Source organism: Primulina tabacum, chromosome 5, assembly GCF_025594145.1.
Source record: "Primulina tabacum isolate GXHZ01 chromosome 5, ASM2559414v2, whole genome shotgun sequence".
Lineage (NCBI taxonomy): Eukaryota > Viridiplantae > Streptophyta > Magnoliopsida > Lamiales > Gesneriaceae > Primulina > Primulina tabacum.
This window is the reverse complement of record NC_134554.1, coordinates 18,012,791-18,025,285: the sequence shown is the minus strand read 5'-3', so window position 1 is coordinate 18,025,285 and position 12,495 is coordinate 18,012,791. Positions and strand designations below refer to the sequence as shown.

At 35.8% G+C, this 12,495-nt stretch overlaps 1 protein-coding gene across 1 annotated transcript; it reads right to left on the bottom strand.

The window, feature by feature from the left end:
• Positions 1 to 8,440: 8,440 nt before the first annotated feature.
• Positions 8,441 to 10,143, bottom strand: LOC142544208 (uncharacterized). The gene is made up of 3 exons (XM_075651268.1): positions 9,988 to 10,143; positions 9,253 to 9,790; positions 8,441 to 9,135 (listed from the first exon to the last, which is right to left on the bottom strand). The coding sequence occupies exons 1-3, from the start codon at positions 10,141 to 10,143 to the stop codon at positions 8,441 to 8,443; spliced, it is 1,389 nt and encodes a 462-aa protein (XP_075507383.1).
• Positions 10,144 to 12,495: the final 2,352 nt, after the last annotated feature.

Below are 12,495 nucleotides of genomic sequence, written 5' to 3'. Positions count from 1 at the left end.
AATAAGAGATCTGTATCACAAAATATGACCCGTGAGACCGTCTCACACAAGTTTTTGCCTATATATATATTATATAATACATGATATTTATCGATTTTATTTAAACTATTCATTTGTTTTATGATTGCTCCCATAAAACTTCCAAATGACTCAAAAAATTTTTAAACTATTCATTTGTATTATGATTGCTCCCATAAAATTTCCAAATTACTAAAAATATAGTATTATATTAGTTCTTCAAAATCATAGATTTACGACTTTAGCCCAATTATGGTATTTCCAAATATATGTTTATTTTATAGATTGCATCCATGGATGATATGGTCAATGTAAAGTGGGAGGAGAGTGGCAATAGTCATTTGAGAGTGGTGATTCTTGATTCCCGGGCTAAACAGCCTGTAAAAATCCTCCGTAAAGATCATTGTCGTTTCAGTTCAACAATAATAACTGTAAAAAACAAATACATCCTCGTCCCACGCGCTGTCCCCACTCGCCGCTCAATTAGGGTCTCCATGCGTAGTAATCGATGCGCTCACTGCGCGTGGTCATACGCGCGATGAATCGTGTGAAATAATCCTCCAGAGCCGCGTTTTGCGGGGTGGTTAAATATTTACCTAATTAATGTAATTTCTCATTTATGATATATTTTGTGATATATAAAACATATATAATCTACAATATAAATAATATTATATGATTGAATAATTTAAATTTTATATGCCGTTTGTTTCATGTGACATAAATTTAAGAGTAAGTCTCTTGTGAGACGATCTCAAGAATCTTTATATGTAAAACATGTCAAACCTACCGATATTCACAATAAAAAGTAATACTCTTTGCATAAAAAGTAATATTTTTTCACGAATGACTCAAATAAGATATCAGTCTCACAAAATACGACCCGTGAAACCGTCATACACAAATTTTTGTCTAAATTTAATTGTTTTGTTTGTACAAGTCGGATGAGCCGAATGTAAAAAATTGTTGAAATTAAAAATGAATATTTTTGCATTGTTCAATGTAAAAGACGAGATTCAAAACATCTTTAAATAATTTTACGTTTGACTCAAGTTTTATAATAATTAGAAGTAAAAAAATAGATATATCATCATTATTTTTCGATTTATTATATCATCATTCATCAGATTGTCCTACGAACTAAACAATTTATGAACTGTGAGTAAATTATATCGTACACAACTAATCATCCGTGGCAACTATTTGATAAAATTTATCAAATATTTGACAAATTTTAGTTACTATTTCTAATTAAAAAAAACATTTCTCATTATTTATTTACTATTTTTAATTTCAACAATAATTGATTTGTTCAAGATGATATTCCAAGTGAAGCAATTAGTCATAACTTTCAAGCTTAATTTGTGTTATATTACACCATCATTAAAATTATTCTCAAGCAAATAAATTATATATACTTCTCTGGATTCACTGTCCAATCACATTACTCCATGTGTACTTATTAGAATTACTTTGAAGATTATTTTTGTTTTCTGGAGTATTGCTTAAACCAGAAATAAAAATGTTTGACAATTTAATTTATTTTACTCATAGAATTTGGAATATTTTCTTTGTTTAATGACGACTACTTCTGTCAATCTCCGATTAAGTGTTTTGAGCCGGAAAATTTCGGTTCTGTTTGAACAAGTATTTGTAAAACGAATCGATAAAAGTGTATTTTACAAATTTTTTATAAAATGTTTTTTAAGTTGTTTCAAGAATAAACATTTAACGATTATTTTTTAAAAACATTTTTAGAGTTGATGAGATGTTTGGTTATTCTAAAAATATCAAAAAACACCTCTCAGTTGTTCTTTAAAAACGATGTTTGAAGAACATTTTTAAAAACAATTCCAAAAAATGTATTCAAACACATATTTAAGTTTAATTCACTCATAAAACACTAAAAATATTTTTAAAGTACTTGTCCAAACGAAGCTTTCGTAACATGAGACAAAGAAATAGTATAAAGTTTGTATATTTTGAGAGAGAGACCATTTTTTTAAGTGAATAAAGTATATTCATAAAACTTTTCGAATCGATACAACTTACTTGGAAACCTAGTAGGCCTAATTTGCATTGTCGCTAATGATGGCTTGATTTGGTTAAACTCGGCTAATTGACAAAGCTTAGTTGTAACTTTAAATTTTATTATATGGTTGGGGATTTAATGCCTTTAATAATTACTAGTAATTAGCAGTTGAGTTTTCCAAATGGGATTTTAATTTTAATTTATATAGGGTTGGATAGATATGCATGTGACCCTAAATTACTTGATTATTTAATTTTGGACCGGCCAGCATACTTTTGTGGAAAATGATGGATCAAGAAAATTAATTGTTCATCCCTCTCACATTTATGCTATTGTCGATGTTATTAAATTTATGTTATTCAATAACCCTCTTTCTTAACTACTTCGTTTAATTTTTTTATATCGTCGGACTCTTTTTTCGATTTCATATAATAAAACCATACGATTTTCTAATTAAATACGTCTGATCAATCGAACAATTGAAAAAAAATCAATTTGTTTAAAAAATTACTTGATAAGTTGATTACTAAGCATGAAGTGAAAATATGTAATACACCAAAACTCTATATGTGACAATCTCACATGTCAATTTTGTGAGACGGTATTGATGATTTATATCTATGAGACATGTTGATTTGATCAATATTTATATAATAAAGTAATACTTTTGTTTGCATTAATATTTTAATTTTTCTTTTGAAATATAAATAGAAACACAGAATATTCTATTGACTAATGCATGCCCCCACACTATTAACTAATGCATTTTCACTTAAAAGGAGTGGGCAATGGGAGCTACGTACCAAAAAGATCCGTCATCTCGTCAAATAAAAAATATATATATTCACATCAGGTTTTTCGAACATACATGTTTTATGATCGATCGAACATATTATATTATATATATGTGTGTGTCATATAGTATCTAATATACTAAAGGTGAGTTTGAAGAGAACCAAGCCATAATAGACTCAATAAAGAGCTACTCTCACTACAAGAAAAAAAAGCCTAAAGACAAACGGTGAAAAACCGTAGTCATATGTCCTAAAAAACCGTTGTTAAAGTCCCTGTGGTTAAAGGCTTCGCTCAAAGACAACGATTTTTCACCGTTGTTGTGCTACAATTTGCGACGGTTTTAAAAAACCGTCACAAATAAAATTAGCGACGGAATTAGCGACGGTTTGCCATAAAGTCCGTCGCTAATTTTAGCGACGATTTTTTCATGATTTCCGTCGCTATAATTTTCAGTAAAATAAAATAAAATTACTTTTAATAATTTAACAAATCTAAAAATTTACAATTTGACTATGATAACAATATTCACGAACTTAACTAACAATTAAAAATTTACCAAAAATTAAAGCGAAAAAATCTACCCTAAATCGAAACTAAAATCGTGTAAAAAAGAAAAATTTTAAGTGTCGTGAAGTGATAAAATCGTGTAAGAGAGAAAAATTTTAAGTATTGTGAGGTGGTGTGGAGGAAAATGAACCGAAAGTGCGGATATTTATAGACAATTTGCGACGGTTTTTTTTTACTTAAACCGTCGCTAATAGCGACTATAACCGTTGTCAATTATCCAAAAAAACATGCTCAAAGACAACGGTTCATACATTGTCTTTGACCCTAAAAAACGCTCAAAGACAATGATTTTATAGAACCGTTGTTATTAACCCCAAAAACCGTTGTCTTTGACCCCCAAAAGACAACGGTTTTCAAAAATCATTGTATAAAAAAAGCACATACAATAACGATTTTCACTAAAACCATTGTTAAAAAGCATACGACAACGATTTTTACTACCGTTGTCATATGTGCGTTGTTGATTTGGTTTTTTCTTGTAGTGTCTTACCAAATATGAGATGATGCCGAACACATTAATCAATAACAAAAATATCGGTCATCACATCAACATACTGACGAAAGAGAGCTAAAATAACTAACTTATTCGATGAAAACAAAATTTTAAGGACAATGACCATAATAGATCAACTTATCGGATGAGTTTTGCAATTTATGTGATATCAATATAAATTTCAAGAGTAATATTTTCATAAATTAATTTCACCCTTCAATGAAGGTCCCCAAGTGGGAAGATGAATAAATTTACAAATTAATGTTTTATTATTGTTGATTAGGTTACTTCCAAGTTGGCTAGTCAACAGGGTTGCTGAGGAGTAGTTAAGCATTTGTTATTGGCCATAACAAATGTGTCAGGCTATCACCGATTGTAGGTTGATGGGGAGAACTTAAAAGGTTAAGAGGAAACCGTTATGTGGTAGTTGGAGGAGGGAGCTTCCGGTGACTGGTCCTCAAGGCATGCTTAAGGAGTCCATCGGCAGGAGAAAGAATAACATACTTCTGGAAGAATTCTCAATAACTCTCTCAAAAATGCAGAAGCAAGAAACATGGAAAAATCACAGCAAGAAGAGTGAGGAACTAGAAGACGGATATGATTCGGGGACGAACCAAGTGAAAGCTGGTGGACATGTGAAGCCCGGGGACCGAAGAGAGCGGGGGGTGATCGCCGGTGCTATGAGGTTGCACGGACTATCCTCACTGTACTAAGACGAGTATTTCCAGCGTATTTATGTCCTCACTCACACGCACCCTAGGAAACTTTCCAGGGTGTCACCCATCCCAGAATTGCCCTAAGTCAAGAATTCTTGAATTTGAAGTTCTTATGTGACGAGCTCCCGAAAAGAAGATGCATCTTCTTGATATGAATAGTACAAATAAAAAATCTTTTAAACCCTCTTCAACTGTACAGTGCCATACTTGAACAGTTCTTGGAATCCATCTCCTTCCAGTGTGAGATCGGTTCATTCATGTTTCCTTCGCCTAGAAGCCTGCCAGGTGTTGCGTGTTTTCTTAAATGCTCGCAAGCTCACGATGTCAAGTTATAGTAAAATGTACTTTTGAGTGCAAGTGTCGATCTCACGAGGAGTGTGTATAAAAATATATATCAATGCTTGTAATTAAAATAGCCAAAACTTTATCTAGACAAATCAATAACCAGATTGGTTTGTTTGAAACGAATTAATTAAAAACAAAGGATTAATCTAATCACCGAATTGAAGAATAACAATTAAGAATAACAATTAGAGAAAATATCTAGAGAAATGATTTCACCAAGTTTCCACGACAATTATTCCCAGTTAAATTTATATTCCTGAATTCCAATTATTTAATGACCAAGAACACTTAATTATTTTATTCCCCTTTTCCCAAGTGACGAATAAATTGTATCAATCAAACTTCGATTCAATTATTCCTAATAAAATCTAAGTTTAATTGATAAATACAAACGATGTTCTTACCTAAGCCTCGCTAAAGTTATACGCCTTACGAATGATATAAACATTCAACGATGTGTTTCTAATGATCTACAATCCTAGTCCCTCTCCCGAGTTATAGAATTAATCAAACAACAAACAATTTATGGCCAGTAAATTGCAGTGAAATAAACACAGAGAAACACAATTAAATATTAAATGGATTTCAATCATACAAAATAACCACGTCAAATCATCGTGTCCACAAAGCTACATCATTCTCTAGAATGGAAAATTAGCTCATCACGAAAATCCAAGCGAAGACAAGACATGTTCAACATTTTAGACAACGAAAATGTAAAAGCGAAGGAAAAGAGAACAAATCCGAGGCGTCGTTTCCGTCCCCAGATCCGTCGTTCTTCGTATTTGTGAATATTCTTCGCACTCTGAATCTTTTTCTCGTGTGTACGCTCTGATTTTTCGCGCCTTTTCTTCTCCAAGGACGGCTGTTCTCGTGACTTTCTCCAAAGGGCGGCTGAATCCCCTTCCGTGACCTAAGAATCGCGATTTTATAGTTTTCTGGAACTCATCGCGCACGGTTACGCAAGTTCTGGCGCGGCTGCTTCTACTCGAGGCCCGTGCATGTGTGCGCGCTGTCGCGCATGAAGTCGCGCGGCCGCGCGTAAGTTTCTGGTCATTCGCCTGTATTGGTGCGCGCACGCCTGCACGTGATGTGACGTGGCCGCGCGCAAGTCTCTGGCCGATTCTTTCATGTATGTGCGTGCGGCTGCGCGTGATCTTGCGCAGCTGTGCGCGAGGTTCTGTCCGATAGTGTGTTGGTTGTGCACTTGTTTTCTTGGCTCACTTGGCTTTGTGTCCGTTTTTTCTCCATTCCTGAAAAGACAACCAAAACAAACCAAAAACGCATAATTCTGTTCGGAACAAGCATAAATCAAAATGAAATTTAATATAAATTAAGTGCAAATCTTGTACTTATCAAACCCCCCAAACTTGAACTTTTGCTAGTCCCGAGCAAAATAGAATAAAAGCTAATAATTAAGGAAAAAATTACGCAAACTACTATAGTCATGGATATGCGAAAAGTGATGTTGACCTCTGACTTATCTAAATTCATGTAATTCACGATTTTTCAAGAGTCACATGTGTGAGTGGTATGCCAATGTTCGTTTACCCAATCGAATGCTCAAATAGAGTTGTAATACCCATTCGCCTTACAGAATCAAAAAATCCTCAGTTCAGTTCAACTCACACTTCATCAACATATAAATTTGCATTCACAGATCACATAGGACTTTATCGGTGATTATTTGGCTCAAAAGATAGTCAACACAAGTATGCCAAAGATGAAATCACACAATGAGATGCTTGCAAGCAAGTGATTAGAGTTTATACGTGTTGACAATGTTTTTCACGTATCCATAGGCTTGACTTGAACAACTTTTCTCCACTAGTATATTGGATAAATGTGACAAGGTTAATAGATCTTGTAGGCTTGTAACATTAGGCCACGGCTCATGGTTACAATAAAAGGTATGGGAATCAAAATTTGAGAGAAATAATCAAATCTTCATCATTTTCACTCTCATTTCATTCACCATCGCTTTATTGTTTTCTTCCCAATCATATCCTCCATTTTCCAATTTTTCCTTTTTCACCACATTTGTTTGATTCATTCCTTTGATCTCTTTCCTTTTTTTTTTGCACATTTAATTTTGCTTTTTCTTTTCAAGGAGTATTTGAATCATTACAACACCCATGAACTTATTTCTCTCAAAATTAGGTAGGACAATAAGTGTATAAGCTTTATTAGGTAGTCGTTGTGGGATGTAGAATAGATACAAGTGGGGGCTAATTGTATGTCATTGACATACACCACTTGATTTTTAGTAGGTTCAAAATGGGACACTAGGGATATTTCATGTGCATTTGTTCGGCTCGAAGGCTCAAAACGGCTCCAAAGATCGCCTAAATCATTCCTATGTCACATATTATCCGTATTTCACCTCGAAAAGTGTTCATGCAAGTCCTAGATTTCCGTCAATCCATTAGTCAACTCATACAAACTAATCACATGCATTTTTTCAACCAAAAATGATATACGAGGTAGGTACAAAAGAAATTCTAAGCATATCAATTAATTCGAAGCTCAAAGGGCTACAATAAATAGTAGACAAAGAACAAAGGCCCAAAGATATTGTGAAAAAAATTGCCTAGATCATTTCTATGTTTGCAAAAGTGTCAATCAATGTCATGCAAGAATTACCAAGAATCAGATCTCCCTCATCTATTTAGCATCACATGCATGCAACTTGTCTCTAAGCAACGATAGTATCAACAAATACGATAGTGCAAAATAATTGTGACTCCTAAGTTATCATGGACACATATATACTTCAGGATCGCAATTCAATTTTCATCATCGCTCACACATTTTACTTATCCATGACTTTTCCTAACAAATCTAGTATGCAATAAATAAAAACTAAAGAAAGAAAAAAATCAATTTAACTACTGAGCAATAAAAAAAAATTCTAACAAGCAAGCAAGCAATTTCACCCCCCCAAACTTAATAAAAAGAACGCGACAACACATATCTCGCGCACGAGTGTCAGAACTCGGGCGCTCGAGTTGTCGTCCGCAGCATCTTCATCATCCTCGTCCATGGGATGCGGCGGTGATAGATCTGGTGGTGGGTAAAATTAACAACTAAAGGAGTAAAATAAAATAAAATAATAAAAACAAAATGAATGCTAAAAAATAAAAATTGTGGGTTGCCTCCCACACAGCGCTTGGTTTAACGTCGTTAGCCCGATTATACCAATCTTGTTCATGGTGGGTCATATGATATCTTGGAAGCCTTGAGTTCTACGTTTTGACCATCAACCTCCATGGTCAGTTTTCCTTGTCTCAAATCAATGACGGCTCCAGCAGTAGCCAAAAATGGTCGTCCTAAAATAGCACGCACATTCTGACTGTTCCCCATGTCAAGCACCACAAAATCTGCTAGAAGCCTTATTTTATCAATCTTAAGTTCAACATCTTCCACAATACCCAGCGGTGTCCTGACCGATTTATCTGCCATCTGCAAGCTTAGTCATGTGGGCTTTATCCTGCTCAATCCAAGTTTCTCGTAAAGAGAACTTGGCATTATATTCACGCTCGCTTCTGAATCACAGATAGCTTTTTCCCCAAATTTACCCCTTATTTCACATGGTACTACAACTTTTCCGGGGTCTTGTAGCTTCTGAGGAAGATTTACTTGCCTGCCCTTATCATCTCCTCCAGTAAATGCCACCTCTTCCTGCTCTGCAGACTGAATATTAGAGTGTAGGGTCTTGAGATCTTCAAGACCTTTTTTCTTGTGAAATTCAGCTTGTAATTGTAAAAATCTCTGGGGATAGGGGAGCAAAGAAAGATCAATACATTGATCAAAATCATAACTCATACCTTTCTTACCTCGGTTTCCTTTGCTTGGAGTCGGCTTATCTTCCCGGCTGGTTGTGCGATCAATTTTTTTCTCTTCTCCTTCTATCATCCCAATCTCCTCATGATGTATAAAAATAGCATTCACTTCCCTCAGATTTGGGTCTGCAATCTTGTGTACTGCGCCTGACGGTTGAGACGTGAGTTGCTTCGTTATCTGCCCCACTTGCGATTCAAGGATTTTCAAAGTAGCACCAATACTTGCCATGTGGGTCTCTAGGTTTTCAAGCCTAGACTTAGTCCTAGCCATCCTCTTACCAGATTCAGAAACGAATGTCCCAACTAAATCTTCAAATGATGGCTTCCCTTCCCCATTTGATGTTTTGAACCTCGGTGGAGGATTCAACACATTCTTATTGTTTGCATAAGAAAAATTTTCATGGTTTCTCAACCCAGGATGATAAGTATTAGGGGGAGGGTTACCTCGATATCCGCCGAATCCTCCAAAATTTTTGTTGTTGATATACTGAGCTTCTTCAGAAAGAGATTGTTCTTCAGTACAAATCGATGGACCCTCAGTCTCTGCTGTGCTCACTTTGTTCATAGCTGCTAGTTGTGTGGTCAGTGCAGACATTTGGGCTGTGAGTGATGTAATCGGATCCACAACATAAACTCCAACTGCCCTCTTCACTCCAGATCTCTCAGTCGGCCACTGGTAGCTATTTATAGTCATCTGCTCAAGCAAGTCATAGGCTTGCTCAGGAGATTTGGCAAAGATTGTGCCACCAGCTGCTACATCCACTGTTCCTCTTGTTTGCCCATTTAGATCGTTATAAAATAATTCAATCTGTACCCAGTCTTCAAATCCATGATTCGGGCACTTCCTCAATAACTCTTTATATCTTTCCCAAGCTTCGTACAACTGCTCAAAATCATTCTGCCTAAAAGTACTTATCTCAATCTTCAACTGTGCATACTTTGCAGGGGGAAAGTATTTCGCCAGAAATTTCGTCGCTAGCTCCTGCCATGTAGTGATACTTCCCAAGGGAAGCGATTGGAGCCATCCTCTAGCTTGGTCCCTAAGAGAAAAAAGAAACAAGCGCAATCGAATAATATCATCAGAAACACCATTTATTTTTACCGTGTCAGTTATCTCCAAGAATGTTCTGAGATGTAGATGAGGATCTGCAGTAGCGGCTCACCCAAACTATGTTGAACCATGTTGATCAGAGCAGGCTTCAGCTCGAAATTATTTGCGTTGATGGTCCCTCGGGCAATGCCAGAATAATGATGATTGGTCACTGGTCGGAAGTGATCTCTGATTGGTATAGCCTCAGGCGACATCTGTCGGTCATTCTCTCTGTTATCAGCCATCGCTTTGATTTCTTCCCTTCTCGCTTTTCTTAATCTTCTCGCATAAAAAATAAGCGAGTCTGGGTTTTGCGATCTTAGCATGCACTGTCAAAAAAAAAAATGAACAACCCAATAAATATAAAAATAAAAATAAAGCTCTAAATTAAAATCTAGACTAATTGGTAACAATACTGATATAAATTTAAATTTTGACACTCCCCGGCAACGGCGCCACAAATTTGTTGTGTGTTTTCTTAAATGCTCGCGAGCGCACGATGTCAAGTTATAGTAAAATGTACTTTTGAGTGCAAGTGTCGATCCCACGAGGAGTGTGTATAAAAATATATATCAATGTTTGTAATTAAAATAGTCAAGACTTTATCTAGACAAATCAATAAACAGATTGGTTTGTTTGAACGAATTAATTCAAAACAAAGGATTAATCTAATCACCGAATTGAAGAATAACAATTAAGAATAACAATTAGAGAAAATATCTAGAGAATTGATTTCACCAAGTTTTTACGACAATTATTCCCAGTTAAATTTATATTCCTGAATTTCAATTATTTAATGGTCAAGAACACTTAATTATTTTATTCCCCCTTTCCCAAGTGACGAATAAATTGTATCAATCAAACTTCGATTCAATTATTCCTAATAAAATCTAAGTTTAATTGATAAATACAAACGATGTTCTTACCTAAGCCTCGCTAAAGTTATACGCCTTCCGAACGATATAAACATTCAATGATGTGTTTATAATGATCTACAATCCTAGTCCCTTCTCCCGAGTTATAGAATTAATCAAACAACAAATAATTTATGGCCAGTAAATTGCATTGAAATAAACACAGAGAAACACAATTAAATATGAAATGGAATTCAATCATATAAAATAACCACGTCAAATCATTGTGTCCACAAAGCTACATCATTCTCTAGAATGGAAAATTAGCTCATCACGAAATCCAAGCGAAGACAAGACATGTTCAATATTTTAGACAACGAAAATGTAAAAGCAAAGGAAAGAGAACAAATCCGAGGTGTCGTCTCCGTCCCCAGATCCGTCGTTCTTCGTATTTGTGAATGTTCTTCGCACTCTGAATCTTCGTCTCGTGTGTACGCTTTGATTTTTTGCGCCTTTTCTTCTCCAAGGACGGATGTTCTCGTGACTTTCTCCAAAGGGCGGCTGAATTCCCTTCCGTGACCTAAGAATCGCGATTTTATAGTTTTCTGGAACTCATTGCGCACGGTTGCGCAAGTTCTGGCGCGGCTGCTTCTGCTCGCTGGCCTGTGCATGTGTGCGCGCGGTCGCGTATGAAGTCGCGCGGCCGTGTGTAAGTTTCTGGTCATTCGCCTGTATTGGTGTGCGCGCGCCTGCACGTGATGTGGCGCGGCCGCGCGCAAGTCTCTGGCCGATTCTTTCATGTATGTGCGCGCGGTTGCGCGTGATCTCGCGCAGCTGCGCGCGAGGTTCTTTCTGATAGTGTGTTGGTTGTGCACTTGTTTTTTTGGCTCACTTGGCTTCGTGTCCGCTTTTTCTCCATTCCTGAAAAGACAATCAAAACAAACCAAAAATGCATAATTCTGTTCGAAACAAGCATAATTCAAAATGGAATTTAATATAAATTAATTGCAAATCTTGCACTTATCACCAGGAGTTGCTCATTGTCCGTGCAACCTCATGGCACCAGCGATACGTTATGCCCTCTTCGGCCCCGGGCCTCACAGACAGACAATGACAGTTTGTTTCTTAGCCAAGGTTCCTATCTGTAGAAAGTACTTCAAAGATTCAATATGCATGAATCTAAACTAGTGGCTACCCCACTTGGACAACACCACAAACTTTCATGAACTCAATCCCTGAGGCAGAAAAAGTGAACACATGAAAATGATACCGTATACAAGTGCAGTTGGTAGTATTATGTATGGAATGGTATGCAGCCGTTCAAACCTTGCCTATGCTATAAGCGTGGTTTCCAGATTCATGTCTAATCCATGACACAAGCACTGAGAGGCTCTAAAATGGGTCCTAAGTTATGTTAAAGGAAAACCAAACTTGGGACTATTGTTTAGAAAGCAAGAAGGTGTAAGCAATCCAGTTGTAGGCTTCGTGGACTCAGACTATGCAGAAAATTTGGATACAAATTACTACTAGTTTTATATTCACGATGTTTGGAACAACTATAAGCCGAAAGGCAACACTCCAACCCAATATCTTGAAAAAAAAATATGAAAATAAAGAATAAAATTAGACGACGAGATTTATGTGAAAAATCACAAAAATTATTAGGATAAAAATGAGACTATAATATTTTGTAGGTTACAATCTCTCACTAGTTTCAAAAGAGAATACACACTCTTTTAATAT

Coding starts and splice junctions, on each gene's coding strand:
- LOC142544208 (XM_075651268.1), bottom strand. CDS start 10,143: ATGGCTGATAACAGAGAGAATGACCGACAGATGTCGCCTGAGGCTATA. Junction 9,791..9,987: donor AGCCTGCTCTGATCAACATG/GTTCAACATAGT, acceptor ACTACATGGCAG/GAGCTAGCGACGAAATTTCT. Junction 9,136..9,252: donor AGGATTCGGCGGATATCGAG/GTAACCCTCCCC, acceptor CAAATGGGGAAG/GGAAGCCATCATTTGAAGAT.